This window comes from Cinclus cinclus, chromosome 5 (assembly GCF_963662255.1).
Source record: "Cinclus cinclus chromosome 5, bCinCin1.1, whole genome shotgun sequence".
Classification (NCBI taxonomy): Eukaryota; Metazoa; Chordata; class Aves; order Passeriformes; family Cinclidae; genus Cinclus; species Cinclus cinclus.
In genome coordinates, this window is record NC_085050.1 from 73,360,435 (window position 1) to 73,381,979 (window position 21,545).

The window sequence follows — 21,545 nt, forward strand, 5'->3', positions numbered from 1 at the left end:
AAGCGCCACATCTATACGACTTCTAAATCTCTCCAGGGATGGTGACTCCTCCACAACCCTGAGCAGCCTGTGTCAGGTCACAACAGGCCCTTCCATGAAGAAATTTTTCCTAATATCCACTCTAAACCTGCCCTGGTGCAACCGGAGGCCACGTCCTCTTGACCTGTCAGTTTTTACCTGGGAGCAGAGACTGAACCCCACCTGGCTACAGCCTCCACTCAGGGAGCTTTGATCTCCTTTCAGAGAAGGTCTCCCTGAACCTCCTCTTCTCCAGGCTAAACCCCTCCAGATGCACAAGCTGAATTGGAATGGTCTTGTTGGGGTACCGAAAGCCAAGGACCCCCAGTTCTGTGCATTCTAAGTACTACTTCTTCTTCTATTTCCCGAACTCTTTCCAGTTTCAACAATATGTGAACACAACATAAACACGGGAACATGAGAAGCTGAAAAATACTGAGATGAAGGCAGAGAACTGAGGGGTGCAGAGCTGCTCTGTCATCCTGAGCCCAGAGCCTCAAAACCCTCAACCTACAACATGCAATGCCTTGGCTTATGAGGATTTGTGTAATACTACACAAGCAAGTGGATCAAACTACACGGTGATAATTTTTCTCAGACATGGTAATTACTCTCAGATGGACCAACCACATTATCTTCAAGGCAGAGGGGAATTCTTGGATGCGACAAAATATATCCAATCAACATGACTGCCTTCAGACCGCTTTCACTGCAACCACTACAAGGAAGAAAGCAACAAACAGGCACAGTTGTGCTGTTACTCAGAAAGAACCAGGACCTTTACAGCCTCTTCCAAAAGCTTCTGTGGGCCAGAGTCACCTGGAACAAATGTGCAAGCAGCCCCCCCGGGGTACTGTACCTTCGGTGTGAACATCGGGGAGCACGGCGGGGGGATGCTGCGCTACCGCCGACCGCCTGTACACCATGTGGATTCTTCCCTTCTCCTCTTCCATCTGCTTTCCTCTCTCCAAAGGCTCAATGAAGTATTCATCCTCATCAGTTCTTATCATTCCAGCCTGGTAAGGCAGACAGAAAACACGCCCATACGTCATTTCAGAGCCTAAAGACCCAGCCTGAGGCTCTAAAAACAAATACCAGGAGGGATGAAGCATAAAGCACTGGAATCCACTACTGTGACCCATACATTTATCACAACCCCCCCACCCCCCCCCCCCCCCGCCAAAATTTCACCAATAAAAAGAGCTCGAAACTTTCCAAAGGAATGGAGATGAAGGGGCAGAAGCAGGTTAGGGATTTTCAACTGAATCCTCCCTATAAACTGTAGTGCCAAGCCAGTGCTTCCTTCCCCTGCCGCAGAGACGTCCAGGGAGGTGCTCGGAGCACGTATTTTTCAAGGCTCCCTGGAGAAAAGGCTGTGGTGGATTTTCAAGAAAAAAGTATGCAGCGGAAATTCTTTTTTTTTTCCACAAAAGCACACTGATGGAGCAATCCAGAAAAGCAGTCTCCAATCTTGGAATGCTATTAATTTTACTACTTTTTTCTTTTAAATTAATGACATTCAAAATTTCCATCCATCGGAGGAGACAGGTTGGAATCTGTGCTACTGCGGAGTTCTCCAAAGCTGTCCTCAGGATTCTGTGAAAAAGGGAAGACAACAGGACCACCAAAATCCAAAGGCAGCCTTTGGGGCACAGTGGCTGGAACAAACCTGCCTGTTCCCAGCACCACCTCAGCCCTGAGGCTCAGGGAACTGGATCAACTCCTTGGCTTTCTTACAGACTCCCTTTTCCCAGGGGAGAAACCAGAAGAAATCTGCCCAAGGTCCCATCAGCTGCCCATCTGCATCTACCTTGCTCCCCAGTGTCTGTATCTGTCTAAATGACTTCTGAGCATTGATTCCTTTCATCCCGGCAGTTTTTCCTGACCCCCCCTGGATCCAGAAGAAATGGTGCAGAACGAACAGAGAGAATTCTATGGAGTTAGAGAGATGCAAGAGCAAGGGCTGCTGGAGGCTCTTAATAAAAGGTTAAGTGGAAGCAAGGCCAAACCCAGTCTGGCCCAGGCAGCCCACCTAGGAGGACTTCCCAGAGGACACCAAACCTTCTATCTTTCACTGGACAACCCATGGATGAAGCAAAACCTGGAAAATAATTTTTTTTTTCAAAATGCAAAAGATGTGGACAAGCATAAGGGAATAAGAAACAATATAAAGCCTTGAGAAAATAACCTACAAGAGCAGGTTAAACTAAGGAATCGCTTCCTGAGCCAAAATCAACAGCATTTAAGGGGGAACATGATGCCCTATAAATATGCATGGGGTGTTTGTAGGGAAAGAGGAAAGGGCCCTTCATTCACTGAGCACAATGGAGAGCTGTGAAGTGTCCATTAATGGCCACATTTACCTTCAGTATTAAACATTATGGGTGGGATTTCCAAAAGTATTTTAGGAAGTCAAATAGCCTGTTTTCTAGCGGTTTGCAGTATGGGTGAGGCAGTTAATTCCCAGGTGAGCTTTGGAAAGGCCACCCTCAAAATTTCAGGAAGTTTGTTCAGCAGTCACACTGACGGCCATAATCAAGTGCTTCTAAAACCGATCACCAGAGAGCAGGAAAGGGTTGGGTGGTTAAAACCATCCTGCCATCCCATGGTCAACACCTCCAGCTCAGAGGATGCTCTCACCTTCTGCCCCCAGTCTCCATTCCAAACTCTGCTGGAATCTGTACTGGGAACACCTTGTGTTTTTGTAAGGCTCACAGTCTCTCAGAAAGGAGATAATGCTATAAGTTATGTTTTTGAATTGTCCTTCGTGCCTTTGTACTAAAAAAAGATAGTTTTTCAAACAGTGATGCGACACCCTGGGGAACCGAGGTGTTAATTAGCAGCTATTTCTCTTAAACCAGCTCAGAACAGTGAGAGAACAGATCTGTAAAGCTGCTTTAAGCAAATCAGCAACACAATATGGGAATTGAGATGCACAGAGCTTCCTTGCATCTCTCTGCATGAGACTGTTCATTTGTATTACAGACATCCTTTATCTGTCTCAGGTTCTGCACATCCCTCTGTCATACACAGTAATTTGGAAACACCACGTGCTGGGTCTTCACAGGGAGGACTTGAAATAGGGGAGCTATAAGCTCTAAAAAAGTGAAACTTAACATCACTTTGAAGGGTCTACATTCATCTCCAAACAGAGCAGACTGTCAATAAGTGGAAGCAGATTAATAAGCAGGCTGGAGCTTGCTCAGCGGCAAGAGGTTACATGAAGTGGTCATCCTTAGTAAGAAACAAGCAAGAAAAATATCAGGAATGAACACAGGCATGTAAGGACACCAAGATCCCCTTCCCCTCCAGAAGGGAGTTCCAATTTGTGACCCTTCAGTCACACACAGGTGAAATATGAAGTAATAAAGCCACAGCGTGCTCTGGGACTCTACCTAGAAGGGAAGCATGAGAAAATCACAGCTCTCACCAGAGTGAAGCAGGCTTTTGTGAAAGAGCCAAGCAGATACTTTCCAATCCAAGGACACTGAAGGATTCAGTGGGAAAAGGGAGAACTCCCTGGGTCCTGTTTTATGGGAGAGACTATGCTCAGCAGGATGAACCTGCTTGCTTCAAAGAACAAGATCAAGTCCAACACCCGCACCAACATAGGAAAACAGAAAAGATCTGTACAGCAAGAATTTCAGAAACTGGAGATTTCTCCAATTGTTTTCTCTGCCCCCTTCCATTCCTCAAAACATGTGGTGGGGCAGAAGCAGCCTTTATTTGACCAAGAGAAGCCGAGTATCCTTCACTCTCATGAAGACCAGAAGAGTTTTAGTCTATCTACTGAAGAGAGACTCTGACATGGTCTGGTTTCAGCTCCCACCTGCATTTCCTACAAGCATCCAAAATGGACTCCCTTTGTTTCCTACACAGCATCATGGATTCATGGACTGGTTGGGGTTGGCAGGGACTTTGCAGACCAACTTGCTCCATCTCCTGCCACGGGCAGGGACACCTCCCACTATCCCAGGTCGCTCCAAGGCCTGGCCAACCTGACCTCCAACACTTCCAGGCATGGGGCAGCCGCAGCTTCTCTCAGCAGCCTGTGCCAGGGCCTCAGCACCCTCACAGGAAAAGATTTATTCCTAATACCTAATCCCAACCTTATATCCTTCAGCCCAAGGCCATTGAAACAAAACCATTCTATGGAAACTAAATGAATCAACCACCCCTCACAGCTTTAATATTAAATGCAGAAATACATATCTGGAATATATACACGGAAAATGAGAACTACCCCAAGTGTCAGAATCAGGATACCTGGATAAATTCTCACTTCGGGCCACACACGGATCACTCAGTTTGTAGCAAAATCTCTTACCAAGGCTCTCCACAGGTGGGAAGTTCAGTTCAGGAAGTTCCTTGTGCCATCCTACACCGTTTCAGCTGGTATCATCTTTGATTTCTCCATCCAGTAATGCTTGGACTGCAGCAAAGGACTCAGCAGTCAAACCTACACAAGGCTCTGCCTCCCAGAAAACACTTTCTTCTCACCATTCTATCGATGGAATTGGAAAACGTTTCCAGGGTTCTCCCCCCACTCCTCATCCCTCCTTTTTTTCCTGCTGGACAATCACAGGTGGCTGACAGCTCTATCCTGCCCCTACCTAAATAGAAGCCCTATTGAAAAGCATCAAGAGCTCTGTGTTCCCTCAATTTAATATCCCAGCCCCGGCCGAGCAGACACTGCTTCCTGCCAAGACAAACACCTGGGACCTGGAACGGGGAGGGGGCAGCTTCTGGAGACAGCCCTCCAGTCTCAGCTTCTTCAGGAGTCGATAGAAACAGGCTTTTATAGAAGAGGTGCTGCCTCGTCTGAAAACACCAATTCAGCCCCAAAACACTGCTACCTTTCACCCTCTCTGTTGGCTTAAGGTGGGTTCAGTTCGGTGACTGTGCAAAACCTGCGTCACACCTACCTGCTGCTCCACTTACCAATCCAAAGGCAAGAAATTCTTGGAGTTGCATCGAACACTGGTTGATTTATTGGAAGAAAAATAAAAGCAAAGAACTATGCTTTGCCTGCAGCGTATTTCCCTTTGCCGGCCTCCCCCAAAACTGAGCCACAGTGGGGGGACACTGATTCTAAGTTTGTGTAGCTCCGGGTTATACCTTCAGCTCCTTGGCTGGATATTATTTTCCATGCCACATGGGTTCCATATTTTGGCAAGGATCAACCGATTCTCTGGATTTCTTTTCAAAAATCCTCTAGAAGCTTGTCAAGTTGTTGAGTTTGCCCATGTAGCCCCTCTTCAGTATATGCCACTGCCTCACCATCCTCACAGGGAAGAATTCCTTCCCGATATTCCAACTGACCTGCCCTCTGTCAGGTGAAGGCAATCCTTGTCCTGTCACTCCAGGCCCTCTTCCCAAGTCCCACTGTGCTCACATACTCCGACAGGTCCCTCCGGCAGGGAAGGGGAAAGGTATCCAAAGGGACGTACCTCCCTCTTTTCAAATCTTCTGCATGTTAAAGTATTTATGGCCTTGACATACTTGGCATATAAAAAAATACTACATATTAGAGGAATGCTGGAAAAAAGTAATACTGCAGCACTGCGCACATTTTGGAGAAACAGATGTTACTGATCCAGCTGCCAGGTGCCCACAGAGGAGGTTTGCAGATGGAATTCCTCCTCCTCCATGGACAGGCCTCCAGTCTCCATGGAAGTGTCTGGGCTTTGGGAAAACACCAGTTTTGGGGTGAAACATCCCCATTCACTAACCCTCCAGCTCCAGCACCCTTGGAGTGATTCCCAGAAGAGCAAGCAGAAATTCCACAGCTCATTTTCCCTCTCTGGAAGATCAGATATAAAATCCATGCTCTAGCCCATGTTTTATCCTCAAAATTAAAGCAAGAGTCCCTTTATCATTTTAGGCTCCATCCTTGAAGGATGTTGAACACAGGCAGCACAGAGAGTTGAGATTTTTTTTCTTACCAAGTGCATGCCGCAAGCGAGATCGCATTTATTTAGTAACATAAAATCCATTTTTGAATCATATGAAAGATTCAAACAGAACACAAGTCTGTTTGCTTGAGTCCCACAGCCACATGAATTATTAACCCAGCACCAGCTTGGGACCAATCATTAATACCAGATTTTTAAATCAAAACAACAATCTTCTGCAGCTACCAAGAGAAGTCTTATTTGTTCGGAAGATTCCGAAACAGGATGAAAATGTAGGAATGTTTAATATCCTCTTCCAAACCATGGGCAATACTCAGAGGGCTGTTACTCCTTAGTAACACTTAGAAGTAATACTTAGAATAGTTAGAAGCTCTTACTAAAATACTGGAAATCATCTGCCCAGAGGAATTGAGTCTCTCAACATACTAATTGATGCCACTTTGAGGAGCAAAAGGTATTTGGGAGAGCCATCAAATTAACCACGATCCTGTCGAATTTCCACAGAAGAAAAGAAAATGTCAGCATTTACTGGGTCAATGCACTGGACTGGAATTAAGTTTTTTAGTCTACTCTATAAACATCCGTAAGAAAAATCTTTTATGCTGAAATTTCCCATGCTTGGTTTTGATCAAACTGCTGGGTTTTCTTTCTCCCCCTTTCAGAAAGTCTAAGAAAACTCAATGGAAGCCCTTAAGTGTTATACGAAAGCACAGAGAAAAAAAAAACCCTTTGATTTTATGTGGAAAAATGTCTCTATTTTTTGTTCTTGGAAAACCAACTGGGATTCATTTTAGCAGCAAACTGCTGCATGGAGCTGGCAGGCCAAACACTTTGTCCTTAAAGAAGGAACTGGGGGTTTAAAGTATCAGTTATTCCAGAGTGACAAGTATGCATGGAACATGCTCCGAGCAGTCAAGCACCTCCCCAGTCCCAGCGAATCTCTGCAGAAATATTTACTGAGCACAAGTTTAGTCTTTGTGACAGCTACAGCAGGTCTTTCCGGGGAACTATTCCACGGAGAATGGGTACAGGAGACTGCGAAGGTTGCCAGTTCTGCAGCAAGTGTGGTGTTTTCCCAGACCCAGAAGTCACGGGATGACACCGGTCATAGATTCCTCTAAAATGTGGAAGGGAAAACAAAGATTGAAGACATCTGACAGCCTTCAGAGAAGGAGAAATGAGACTTACAACAAGTGCTGAATACTCCAAAAGTATAAAGAAAATAAAATAATGCCAAAAATATGAAGATCTCATGATCTGGATGTCAGCAGTACCACTTCTACTGTGGCACAGAGAAGAAATACTGATTTACCTGCTGCAGCATCAACAATCTTCCAAGGTAACAGGAAACTCCGTCCAAACTATGGGTGAGCAAGAGTCACCTCAGAGACAAGTCAGAGGAGGACAGAACACTGCTGCAGCTTCCTCTGAATAGAAATACTCTGTGGATCAAAAACTGGGAAGCACCAAAGCTAGCAATATTTCCACCAAACTCATTGCTTTAAATTGGTACTACATCCTTGCACAAAGGAAAAAACAAACAAACAAAAAAAACCAGCTAGGCTAAAATCTCTCAAAGGAAAAGGAGAAATCATTTTACACCTTTGGTCACTTAGAAACCAAGAAAGTCAAATGACAAAGGGATTTTTATGAGGTAGGGAAGCTGATTTAGTGTTGCATGGTTGTAATTTACTGAAGTTCTCAGCCAAGTAGCAGAAGCACTCGATGAAAACTAAGTATCTATTTAAAACACAAGAGAAAGCAAAGATTGTTTTAATGGGAACAATAGTGCTGCACTTGATCCATCATTTCAAGAAGCTCCTGATGAAACACAAGGGCCAGAGATGGAACCAACTGACTCTTCTTTCTGTGACTCTTCCAAAGCCTGGATGAGAGCAGCATGTTTAGAGCTGCAGTGTGACCCTGAGAAAAAACTAAGAATAGGAAAGAGCAGACAAACTCTTCTTCTCAATGACCTGGCACAGTATTTTCTCTCCAGTCCTGCTTACTGTCCCTTTGCAAACATCAGACTGCACACCTTGCAGGCTAAATTCCAGATCCAAGTACGTACAGCACCGAATAAACACGGAACGTCAAAAAAGCCATTGCTGGATATGGCTTCTGTACCTCCACCCTACATACTCCACCATCAATGAGAACTGACAGAGGCCACAGGCACTGAATTTTGATAGTTGCCTATTTCAGTAGCTGTGAACTTACTTCTCCTGGGACACACACTTTCCCACAGGGGTCATGTGGAGGCAGGACATGGATGAGGAATGAGAGCCCAATCCACGCACTCTGTGCATGTTATCAAGAGTCCACAAAAGTTATACAATCTGGGATTTATTACTAAAACTACAAAAAAGGACTCTACTTAGTCATTTTAACAAGCTTATGCTATTTTATAAACTGTAAGCTGTGAGCCTCCAGGAATCAAAGAATAGAAGAAGCGTCAGCTGTTTTGGAAACAAAGAGGGGAAAAACCAGAAAGGAAATTCTGTGCCCAAGTGCCCTAAAAGCAATGTTTAGTGGAAATGCATCACCAGGACTACAAGGTGTGATTAAATAACAGCTACAAAAGGCATATCCAGAGCAGCACCCGAGCACCAGCCCTTTGTTCCAGACCATTTTTAACCACATCCTCATCTGGAACAGCAGTTTCACCCCTAAATACATGACTTAAAAGGGAGGGATTACATGTAAACCTGTGCTGTAATGTACAGAATGATTTTTCAGCATCAGAAATAAACTATGAAGGAAGGTCTGAAGTTGTGGCAATCAAAGCAGAGAGTTCTTGTGAAAAAAGGCAGGCTCTCTCCAGCTGCCTGCTCCTAAACTCCATCCTGGAGGATGCTCTCCTCACCTCGCCTCACCCACATTACACTGTCAAGTTTCTTAATTTACCTTCAAGTATAGTCTCCAATCTAAAGACAGGAAAAAGGAGACTAATAACAACCTTAGTCTTCTGAGCACCGTATTTTCCACTCATGGCTACGCACCACATGAACACTTTGCCCAGCCTGGGGTAGTTGTTAAGCTCACAGCTCAGGTGCTCTGGGCTATTCCTGCTGAGTGTTCCAGAGAGGCCCCACAGGGAAGACCTCCTTTCCTAGAAGGCACCTTGGATGACATTACAGGTCACTCAGATGCCAGCCTGAACTCACTGCATCTCTCCTCAGCATGGAGGGTGAGCAATTCCACAGAATGGTCACAACACATGGGATGGACTGATTTTCCTTTCATCCTTGCTTTCAATTCTCTGATAACCTGCTGCTACCTGCTCCTCAACAGAGGACACAGACCAATAGTGTGACTTTAACTTCAGTAACCAAGAAGTGCCTGCAAACACTTACTATGAGCCAAAAGCAGCTGAACTACCTCCACCTTTTTGAACAGATATAGCTCAATGTTGCATTTATAGGGCCCAGAGCCTCATTTTCCATGTCTAGAGCTCCATTTTTATGATCCAATCAATCCTTAGGGCCCAAGAGACATCTTGAGCAACCAATCCCTCACACATAGGGTCTAAATCACACTTTTAGACCTAAGAACCTCATTTTTAAGTCACGAAGCCTCATTTCTGGATTTTAAGACTTTGACTCTAGGGTTTGTACCCTCAAACCTCATTTTTAGGGTAGAAACCCTCACAAGCTCCAAACACCCCTTCTGAGGTCTAAAGGCTCATCTTAAGGGCCCAAAGCATAATTTTGAAGGCCCAGAGTCTGTGTCTGAAGGTAGGCAGAAGAGAGAGGAGGAGACACAAGAGCTTGGAAATGGGGCCAACCTACCATTAGACCAAATGTGGCCCTGTTAGAAGAATTTCTAAAAACAAACAAGAATAAATAAATGGAGCTTAAGCAACCATCTGCATAAACTTGGACTATGCTCCGTGAAGTGAGGGTGAAGCACTCATGTGCTCTGAGTGGTAATTTCAGGGAGAAGCAAACCAGACATATAAAAGAATTTCCACATTTTCTCATTTTACACTACAGTGACACTTGACTTCTGTCCCCATTTCAAGCAGTGCTCCTCCCCTCCGTGTTTTACTCAGGAAGACCCAAGTCCTGAACAAGAGAATGCATTTTTCCAAGTTTCTGGAGTTGCCGAACTTAGAGAAATCCTCTTTACTAGGGAATACCAGAGCTGAGGAGTCTGCACTAGCCTGTGGGAAGTGCTGCACAGCACAGAGGTGGCGGGGATGGAGTCCAGCTGCAGCCCATCACGCCCAGTTCATCATGCTGCCAAGAACTGTGAAATGCCAGGGCTAAGGGTAGGCACAGCAGGTCAGGGGAGTTCATGGCAAGGAGGGAATTACTGTGGGAAGAGCAGTAAGGCAGGGGAGCAGGAACATCAGAGTGTTAAATCAGCCTAAGACACTGCTGCCATCTGCCCCAAGCAGCATGGGGCCAGAGCCGCTTCCCAATCCCTGGGGCTTGTGCTGCTTTCCTTGTGCTTTGCCCTCCCACAAAGTCCTGGATGACCAGATGTCCCCTTGACTACAGCCCCCCAGCTTGGACTGGAAGAAAGCTCCAGGCCCAAAGGAACAGTCCCAGTCCCAGTCCCAGTCCCAAACTCAGCAAGAGTTTCCACAACCAGATGCTCTGCAGAAATTCAAGTGTTTGTCTCCAAAATGCTACTCCAATACACTGGGATAAAACACTGTAAGCTTCTAGAAAGATGTTTCTACATTTAGGAACTCTGTCTTGCCAGCCTGGGGGAAATCATGCTGAAACAGTACATTAGAACCAACATAGGAACAAGAAATAAGCCTTAATAGTTCAGTCCTGATGAAACAATGGTAATAAAAAAGGATTTGAAACTAATCAAAATGCCCTAAAACTCCTTGGATCCCATACGCCCCAACTCCTGCAGATTTTTAAAGCTTTTCCTGAACCAAGTTTAAAGCCTGTGCAATTATCTCTAGTCTGAGATACTCCGGCCTGTATTTCCAAAAGATTTGCCAAAGGAAAGTAGCTGTGAACATGCACAGACATGTTTCTTCACGTCTCCATATCCCTGGAAAAAGGAAAGGCAAAAAGCAAGTGAAGAATAATCTGTCACAAATGACAGATCTAAGCACTTTTGGCTATTTTTTTATTCGTGATGGCTGGTCTGTCTTCCAGGATTTCCCTGGTTTGGCAGCTGAACATTACAAGGCAGGCAGATTCCTGAGCATCTTCCACTTGCAAACAGCTGTACTTCAAACAACCGTATGCTGCCCTGGGCTTGAAGGCCACGGAATTTCACTAAACAAAAATACTTCAAATCATTTCCAACGAACAAAAAAGAAGTCACATTTTACTTGGCATCTGAAGTCAAAGATTAAACGTTCCTTGTACAGGGCCCAGTCCTTAGATCTGAAACAAGCAAAGTTAACGCTCTAGGAGAAACAGAAACCAGCACTGCCACTTGGCATTGCAGGGATGTGAGCATAAACCAGATCCCAGCTCAAACACAGAGACACACATCTACAGAAACATAGTCCAGAGTGGAAGCAGAAGCTAAAGGCATCATACACCAACAGCTACTCAGAGTTGGTTGCAAAGGCAGGAAGTTAACTGAGAAACCGAGATGATTTTCTATACAATAACAGGTACAAAGTGTCATAAGCCACTAGTTCTAAATGTGACGCTTGCTGCCATCTCTCCATTTACAATCTAAAGCACCTGTAGTGTTTCCTTGATGCTGATGCCTTCCACTCCTGATAGATTCTGACATATTGCTATTTTGACAAATATCGCTGTTTTGACCAAACAACAGCAGAAATAAGCACCAGAAATCTGTGGAAGCACCTGCGTTCTGACATGCAGTGAAGGAGACAAGAGGCAGCTCCTCCGTGACCAGCGAAGGGCTCTCCTGCCATAACAAGTGCAGGCACATGAATGTGGGTTTTTAAATAAACAGGGTCATTTCCAAGGGAGATTAAGCAGACACGAAGATAGGAATTTACAGAACTGACGGCAGACAACTTCCACTGCAAAAGTAGATATGTAAACTATTTCAAAACAAAAGTGTTCGAGTATTTGGGATTTAAATGTAAGCTTAGATTCAGGAAGAGACTACGTGCAAAATCTTACTTTACCAGTGGCAAATACCAATTATTCCACATATTTACTATCAAACAACCAAAATTTAGCACCAAATGCTTTTTTTTTTTCCCTCTCTTACTTACGATATCAAACCTCTTCTATAAGTTATACATTGTGCAAACTGCTACCCCGTTGATTCCCTTCACTTTCTCTCCAAGCTTTCACAACCTAAATGGCTGCTCTGGAGAGTGTCTAAATTCCTTGGAAGTCAAAAATAAATCTTTCCAACACACACATGCCCCTAGAATTTCTCACTCTTGTTCCAGTTTCTGTTAAGCCATATTATCTCACTCTTCACGTCTTGAGGAAACACTGAGGTTCAAATAGTCAAGCAGGGTTGAGAGACACAGAGTACTGGAACAGAGAGGACAGAGAAGGTAATTGCAAGTTCCTTTTGCTACCCTGGGATATGCTGGGAGGAAAAAAACATAAAACAAATCTCCAGGATTACTTATTTTTTTCACACTCACATGAGAGCTCAAAGAGATGTTAAAACAGCAAAGGTCAAGATGAATAGAGAGACAAGAGTGACCCAGGAGCATTTGCCCACTACTCCTCAAAGAAAAAGCCCATGTTCTTCTGTTCCAGTCCCCAAAACCATGGAAAGCACATGGGATGTAATGGGAAAAGAAGGGCACATTGCACTGTCCCAGGCTGCCCCAAGCCCCATCTAACCTGGCCTTGAATATTTCCAGGGACAGGGCAGCCACAGCTTCTTTGGGCAACCTGTGCCAGCACCTCACCATCTTCACCGTAGTACTTCTTCCCAATATCCCATCCAACCCTGTCCTCTGTCACTGTGAAGCCACTCCCCCTCCAAAAGTTTCCCTCTGGCTTCATTCACCTGAAAATACAGCACAAGCAGCTTGGCAGCCACATGGCAATCTGTGACAGGGCTCTTCTCCTTAATCTAATTCCATTTAATCCAATTTCTTGTCTTCACGAGCTGTCTCTACACAACAGCTTCATTCAGGCTTACTGCCAAAATCCAGCTGCCAGTCCCAGGGTCTCACTCATCAGAATGGTTCCATTGGGAGCTACATCTAGCCAGGCAGGGGGTCTGCTTGGCCTTTGCAAACACAGTACACTGGCAAGAGATTCTCCTCAAAAACCCACCGAAACCCCCCAAAACACACCAAACTGACATTAGTTATCACCTCTCATGCAACCACGACCACTATTTCCTTTCTCTAAGCAAGGGAATTCAAAGAGTTTTGGTCTGAAAGGGGATTTTGGGACATTTCTGCAGTTACTCCCACAGTGACTGCTGCCCCTGCAGAGGTGAGAACCTTCCTAGCCAGGACTTATCTCAAACTGGAATCAAACCGCGACCACGTGGCAGCTACGGGAAGTGGGAAACCCACTTCCAAGAAAGGATGCCTGTTGCAGACTTGTTCATAGGACTCCTGTCCCAAACAGCCGGGGGGTAACCATGACACTGATCTCCACTGATCTCCACCAGGGCTCCTGCGCCTTACGGAGCACAAGGTGGGGATTGCTGGCTTTCCCTGCTGCCTGAGCCAATCAAGGAATGGTGTGTGGGCTCCAGATACGCCCAGCCTTTCATTCTGGGATTTGGGCATCTGCTCAGCCACAGGGAAACCCGCGTGTTCGCAGACAGATGGAAAACAAACCCGTTACAGATGCGAACCAATCATTTCTCATATGACACCTCCTGATGAAACAAGAGGGCATCTAGGAGAACAAAAGGCACGCTCACTTTATAAATGGAACCTTTAAAACTTAACGCTGCTATTCTTGGATAACAGGACAGCCTATCATTTTGGTAGCTGAGAAGCAAAGAGGGATGATTGGGACACCAAATTCTAAATTCGGTTAACAAAACCTCTCCTTTTAAGTCTGAAAATATCATCCTTATTAACTTTCCTGCTTGTAACACCTCGTGCAAATAAAAAAGGAAATCCAACAACATGTAGGTTTGAGCTTGCTCTCTCACACCTGAGACATTAAGAACTTTCTTATCAACCTCATAGAACTTATCCTAAAGGAAAGCAGTTGGGCATTAATCTTTCCTAAGGGCTTTAAGAAACAAAGTTCCATAAATGACATCATTAGGAACGCGTGGCTAAAAGCAACAAAAGCTGTGCAGAGAGCGTGACGTGAGACACAAATGCCATGGAAGCAGCCCTTACCAGCCCATCACAGTTGCTGATGGCCACGGCAGCTCCGGGGATGTCCGTAATGTCCCCCACGTAGGCACAGTTGGTCCACAGGGGCTCTCTCTTCCATAAGCGCTCCGTACCACTTCCAGTCCGAGTCGCGTTAGCAGCGTCGCTCCCAGTCTCCACAGAGTCTTCGTACCACTCCACCACGGCGTCGGGAGCCACCAGGCGAGTGTTGGGTCTGAGGCGCAGCTGGAAGTCCCTGCCGAAGGCGGTGACATTGAAGTACAGCTGCCTGGGGCTCTGGGACACCTCCCGCGCCCAGCGCCGCTGGTGGCTCGCCGACAGGACGTGCGACACGTAGCTTCCGTCTGCATTGGTGCTAATGGGAATCACTAACCCATACGGCCTGGGACTGCCTCTTCGGAAGCCTGCCAAGAAACACAGCCGAGAGCGTGGAATGAGCCCAAAGACTCAAGGGCCCCTCTGCCTCCCACCTCCCCTTCCAAAAATCCCAATTTAGGATTCCAGTTTCAGCTACTAACATGGGGAAATGTAAGGCACATGTCACTGCTCCTCTTTTATCATGGAATCACAAAATGGTCTGGGTTGGAAGGGACCTTCAAGACCATCCAGTGCCAAACCCCCTGCCACGGGGACAGACACCACCCTCCACTTTCCCAGCCTGATCCAGGTGTAACCTGGCCTTGGACACTTCCAGGGAACCAGGGGCAGCCACAGCTTCTCCGGACAACCTGCGCCAGGCCCTTGCCATCGTCACTCGGAATAATTTCTTATTATCAGTTGTTATTAAAAAAACAGTTTTCCTTATAGAGAAAAGCCTGAAATATTCACTGACATTTATCTGGGGAGTTTCCTGTGGGCTTCAGGCTTGCTCAACAGCCCCAGGAGAGGCACAGACCCTTCTGAATTCTCCTGGAAGAAATGCCACACAGCTCTGTTGTACACCTGACACAGAATTTGCCTCTGTGTCAGAATTTTGATCAAGCTTCTGAAAATGAAGTGCCAAGCTTGGTTATAAGCACTATTTGGATACAGATTTCTCAGGAAACAGAAATAGGGAAAAAATCCAGTGGCTAACACGCAACTGCTACATTATTCCACATCAGCACTGATAAAGGCAGTAACTTTTCCCTCTAGAAATCCCCCTACCTATCAATTTGCTGTTTCCTCTGAGCGACAGAGAACAGAAACAATGAGATGATCCAATTATTAAAAAACCCAACACAGATCTGCACAAATTTGACCCTAAATCTTGCACTTCAGGGCAGCTGAGAGAAGCCATAAACCCAACAAAGCCACATTGTTGGTAATCCTGGAGAAGCTCAATGGCATAACCCTCAGCTAAGGCAACATGCCCTCAAGTAATTTCACACCTCTGCAAAACAAGTCCATTCAAATGAGTTTATCTTTTCAGTGAGACCTCTGTCACCTGGCAGCAATCAGAATATTCGGTGTCCCATTTTCAGGCAGTAAGGGAAGGGCCAGGTCAAGCTGTGAGCCACACTGCTGCTCTGAATGGGTCCAAGGCCCAAGTATAAGCCTGTCTATTTGATTATTTGAGAGTTAAAAAGGCATCTTGCTCAAAAGGAGTTATTCCCTACTCCCTTCTTCCTGGGAGAGTTGGTGAAAGCAGTATCAGAGTGCTGTTACCGACAATTTCATGTGAAAAGCTTCAGGATTAGATAGTCTGGTGTTAGCACTGAGTGCCACTGAGAATGCCTCAAATAAATATACTTAATTAAGTGAGCTAAATTTCACGTGCTCCCAGGGTGGATCACACTTCATATGAGAAGTGATAGGGGGAAAGCTCAGTAGCCAGTTCTTCTCTCCTGGCAGCAAAGGCTGCTGGTTTTAAGAGACTCACTCTGTCAACAAGTAACTTCAGTAGGAAAATGCTCCTGATGGCTTCACTGAACTGTTTTTAATATTCTTTCAGCCAGTTACTGAGAAATCTAACAGCAAAACAACGTTTGGTACTAGGAGGATGCACGCATGTACATTCTGACACTATAAATGTCTTACTATATGAATACTATATCCTAGGAAGGTGAAAAGTAATTTCTGAGCCCAGTGGTACCCCACATCCTACAGCCAACAGCCATGGGGTAGGTTTCAACAGCACCCAGCACCACCTATTTTGCTGTACACCCACAAGTTCAGGTTCTAAAACTGGCATCCTAATTAGGCCATTATCCTTAGGACAATTCCCATTTAAAACACTGGGAATTCTGAGCCAGGACTGTTAATCTGTCTCCTTAGAGAAGGGACCAGATTAAAACTCTAAAGTCATTTCTGTTAATTAGACACCGGGCCATGCCCAGGAGACAGAGCTGCTGGGTTGTACATTCTAACTGGGTCAAAGTAAAAACACAGATCCTCACATTCCCTGTGCTTCAACACTGGGATTTCATTCCCAGGCTGACATTCCACCTTCTACCTTGCTGAGATTGCTCGTGGTTTGTTTCCTTTCTCCTTTAAAGCAGGACATTCAGTGCCAGAGACCACAGTCTGGCGATCAAATTCTGTGCTCACCACACGACTGAGAAACTGCTCTGGGTATCTTGCAGCAGAATTCCCACACTTCCACAGGCAGGGGGAAAAAAAAAAACATGGCTATTTTGCTAGTAAGAGCAGCCAGCTAGCCCCAAGAAGGTGGGAACAAAGGCTGGAAAATAAGTACTGTCAAGGTTTTGAGTCAGAGAGAGCCTTTTCCAGAGTCTGTAAATGCTGAGCTAGAAGAGGAAATGCCTTTTGTTCAAAGGCAATTAAAATTAAATGGGACATGACTGAATCCCAAAGACATCTGAACTCCTCTGCTGACTTACATTACCCTTTTTCCACAAACTGCACACTCTGAGGAAATGCTATCCCAGCTGTAGGTGCTCCCTTTCCTAAGCTAAAATTTCAGAGTTGATCTGCTCTGCTAATTCAAAGCTGACAGGGATGATGAGAACAAGAGGAAAAGCACTTAACTGTAAATTTTCTTCATTAAAAAAAAAACTGGCCTTAAAATGCTGCTCCAGTTGCATAATGTTTATAGGTTGAAAGGAAGCACTTAAGAAGGAAGATCACATTCTTTCATTGTGTGCCAAAACATAATTAGCTAGAGAATGCCTCTGAAGAGAGCTGTCTGGGCTTTCTTTCCCCTCAAAACCTCATGAAACTCCGGAATTAACACCACTGGCTCACAAGAGTTGTCTCTGCACTGTACAACATCTGTGGTCAAGGGAGGTTCGAAAATCCTCAACTTTTTTTGTCACCTACATTTGGAAAAACAGTATCTTCTATGCATAGGATAGTATGAAATAGAGTGATCAAAAATCATTCAGCTGGTTGTCCACAACAGAATGTCAAATGCCCAAACATCCACTTGAGAAGATTTCAAAGGCACAGTCTACATGGAAATCAGTGGCAGCAGGGGGAAAGAATTTCTCCAAGTTCAAATTATTTTTCTATGTCTAAACCAAACAACCCAAGAACAGAAATGCGGGGGACTCCGGGTAACATCCCACGCACGTGGCCCATGCATGGGGTTCTCTCGCTGAGTCCCAAGTCATTCCATAAGGGCACGATGGGATGATGAGCAATCCCAGCAATCTGGGAAACCAGAGCTTCCCCACTGGAAGATGGGGAAGTGTCTGGATATGGCTCGAGGGTCAGAAAGCTCAGGTACCTCAGTAAAAAGACTGGATCTAAGGCGACATCTCCATAGCATCACAGTGGAATTTTCTGCCTGGTATTCACAAGCTGTGACACAGTCCAGCTGCTGGAGGGCAGACAGACATCCAGCTCTGCAGTGGAAGCACTGTAGAAAAAACAGTTACCTGCTGCTATAGGGATGAAGAGGCCAGCGTTCCCATGAAGAGACTGTGCCATGTTCTGGGAGATCACACTTCTGTCCCGCAGATAAGCACAATGCCATGAGCACAGAGCTGTTCTGGTCACTTAGCAAGGTGATGCTTAATAAGAGAAGAAGATGCAGAGACAACTGGACATGCCCAGAAGAGGTTTTGTCATCACCCTTTTCTGCTTCATTGCAGGCTGGTGGCTTCCAGAAACAACAGAGCAGTTTTGGTGCCTCTCAACAACCTGGATCACCACAGAACTACCATTTTCTCCCTGTTGGGCTGCCTTTAGGTGGCAGGAATGCCCAGAAAGAGAAGACAACAAAAGGGGACAGAATCCTTGAGAATTCCCACTCACCTCTGCACCTGAAAAGGAATGAGGCTGTGTGGGATCTGGACATTGTAAAAGCTGGATGAATAAAAGCAAGGGACTCCAAGGAGAGAGGCTGATGTGGGACACCTCTCTGGTGTCCTCATTCCTCTACTTCACTGCCACCTGTCCCAGGGATACAGACAGTTCCAAGATTGTCCATTTGGTGCTTTTTTTGCAGCCTCTGCACAGCTCCTGGGGTTGTGCAGGTGCTTCCTGCAGGTGGTGGGGCAAAGCACAGTTGTGCCACAGGTTTCTTCCAGAAGTGGCACTGAGCAGGGACAGAGCTCTGCTGTGTGGGAGGCAAAGGTGCAGCACAGCATCAGCCTCTTCAGGCTGAGTGACACAGAATTACTTTCTCCTGACAGCTCCCAGGCACTGCAGCACACTGCGCATGAGGGCAGGTAATGAAGTGTGCCAACTTACTATCCCCGTACTGCAGCCTGTGACGATATTTTAAAAAATAAACTCCTGGGTGCCTTAATTTCCCTAGGCGACTTTTCAGGCTACAAGAAAAGATCAGCTGCTGACAGCAGCCAGCCCCGGGCCAACTCAATACACACCACCAATTCAAAGCAATACTTTGTGGGGACTCAGAAGTAGGACAGTGCATTTTCAAGAAATTCCAATGCAGGTTTTACCTTCAAGGCATTACAGCTCTCTACTAAGCAAGCCATAGTCTGAAGTTGTGGCTGCCCCATCCCTGGAATGGGGCCAGGTTGGAAGGGGCTTGGAGCAACCTGGGACAGTGAAAGGTGTCACTGCCCATGGCGGGGGTTTGGAACAAGATGATGGTACAAGTCCCTTCCAACCCAAACCATTTTAGGATTCTATGGTTCTGTACTTTTTTGAATCAGAATTTACAGGATCTAGTTCAGCTCCAAATGTTCCTGACTATAGCAGTGCCAGGACTGTGAAAAAAAGGAAGACATTAAAGGACAAAAGGTTGTTTTCCAGGTTCAGGAATTTTGCCTGATGTACTGTGTAATTTAAAAGACACATTCCTATATAGCTTATGGTTTCTGAAATGCAAATAAAATGCATTTTTCATGGAAAAGACTAGAAATAAAAGACAGGATCAGCATACCACTGGAAAAACCCTCTGTTTGCCAATTAGCTTTAAATGTACCTCACTGTCTCTGTTCCCTTATTCACTGATCATGGTGGAAACCAACCTAAGCCCAGAAGCTCGCAGTGCCAGAACTGAAGTTGAGACAAGTCCTCCAAAATTCACAGAAATGCCTGAAATTCTTCTGTACAAAAGCTGAACCAAAACCTCAGGGCTGGAGGTCCAAGGGCAGCTGGAAGCACAACTGCCTGGGGTCCATTCCCACTGTGGAAGAGCGCCAGAGAGTTGTGGGCAGGGACACGCGGGGGCAGGGACACGCGGGGGCAGGGACACCTGTACCTGCCATCAGTACCGGGATGGCAAAAGACCCATTTCACAGTGGCTAAAGGAAGGAGCACACAGACTGGCATTCCCTGCCACTAATGCCTTGGCAATGCCAGCTTCCACATCCTTCCACTACTTCCTCCATCCTGTGGAGCACCCAATTACCAGTTACTCTAAACAAACACAGACCTCCTGAAACTTAACCTGTGGGTGTATCCTCCCTGGTAAAGGAAGCTTCCTGTCTTTGGGAAGAGTCCCAGAGGCTGAAGTCTCAGTAAGAAGCACCCCATGGGCACACAGAGGCACATTTCCCTTCAGTTCCCTCATGTGCCACTGACCCTGAACTCACTGTACAGCACTTTGTTACTCAGGTCTATCACTTTACAAGGCAACAGTGACCAGCTACAGATTTTATAATTTCAGTTGGTTTGTATTTCAGAAGGGAAGCACAGACACATCAAGATGCAAAACCGCAGCACGAGAGGGCATGCAAATTCAAGCCATGCCACGTCACTGCAACTACAAACGCTCCTGGGTGGCAGTGTGGGGGGTGCACAGGGAATGCTTGCCTGCATACAGATCGTTTCTCCAGAAATAACTAGTCTTTGAGCTAACTTGTTCTATTTGTGTTTTGACAGCAGGAATAATAGCTAACAAGACTTACCTATTTGAATCTGCTGTTCTTTACCAGCCTGCAGAAGAGAAAAGAAACACATGCACAAAGTTGTTAGTGTAATTACTATGCAATGGGGGATGGCAGAAGGCTGAAAAATCACTTGGTCTGAGCTGCACTATTTTATATGTTTCTGCATTTGGTTTCCAGGGATGGCAGTTCTTCTTTAACTGGATAAACAGCTGTTCCCATCACTATACTAACAGAGTCCATAGCAAGTTTAACACAAATAACACTGCTAAGCAATCCTGATTCTGAATGACCCATTCTATACATGGTGACACTGGGCCAAAAAGTGATTTCGGTGGCCAAAGCAGGGATTTAACAGAAGGAAAGCGATGAGCTCCAAGAACCACGAGTGCTGGGGCAGAGAGGAAGCAGCGAGCTGACAGCTCTTTGTATCTAGACTATAGAATGGGAAAGCCAACAGCGACCGCAGGGCCGGTGTCAGTGATCCGGCGTTACGGTCAGTTCACTGCAGGCTCTTGCCAGCCTTAGGGGACCGAGGGGCATAGGTTCCAGGGGAAAGGGACCCAGGGGCTGCGGCTGCAGGATCCAGCCCGGCACGGGGATGCCGTGCCCAGCTCCAGGCTGCTTGGATACAGCGGTCCGCAGCACAGCAGAGAGCCGGAGCCCGCCCGCCCACCGCAGCCTGTCCTGGCCCCGGGCCGGTACCGCCCGCAGACCCCGGGGCAGCGGAGGCCGAGGGAGGACCCCGTGGGACAGCGCGGAGGGAAGGGGAGGGGAGGGCAGGGTCCCCGCGCTCCCTCCCTCCTTCCCTCTCTCACCTGCCGGCCGGGCGCAGCGCGGGCCCCCAGGAGCGCGGCTGCCACTAGCCAGAGGGGCAGGAGCACCATCCCGAGCCGGCCGCCCGCGCCCCGGCCCCGGCCGCGCTCCGCCCGCTCCCTCCTCCTGCCGCTGCCTTCCCTGCCTCCGGCGGCGGCTCCCGGGGCCGGGGCCGGCTGGGCGGGCGGAGAGGCGGCGGGTCCCCCGCTCCGCCTGTTGCTGTGCGCCCGCCGCGACCCGCGGCGCTGATAAACCCGCGGCAGCTCCGCCTCCGGCCGAGCCGGCGCTCCACGTCAGGAACGGCCC

The 21,545-nt window shown here is 46.6% G+C and overlaps 1 protein-coding gene across 2 annotated transcripts in view; it reads right to left on the reverse strand.

Moving 5' to 3' along the window:
• The window catches only part of ADAMTS3 (ADAM metallopeptidase with thrombospondin type 1 motif 3), a 55,633-nt gene extending 34,323 nt beyond the window's left edge, over positions 1 to 21,310 (reverse strand). The window contains exons 1-4 of one of the 2 annotated variants that reach the window (XM_062494068.1): positions 21,242 to 21,310; positions 20,445 to 20,472; positions 14,179 to 14,579; positions 878 to 1,034 (exon numbers count right to left, since the gene is read on the reverse strand). In XM_062494068.1, the coding sequence (XP_062350052.1) occupies positions 878 to 1,034; positions 14,179 to 14,579; positions 20,445 to 20,472; positions 21,242 to 21,310 (655 nt within the window). Of the gene's footprint in view, positions 1 to 877; positions 1,035 to 14,178; positions 14,580 to 20,440; positions 20,473 to 21,241 lie in introns of both variants that reach the window. The other variant, XM_062494069.1, reaches the window with a different exon arrangement.
• Positions 21,311 to 21,545: the final 235 nt, after the last annotated feature.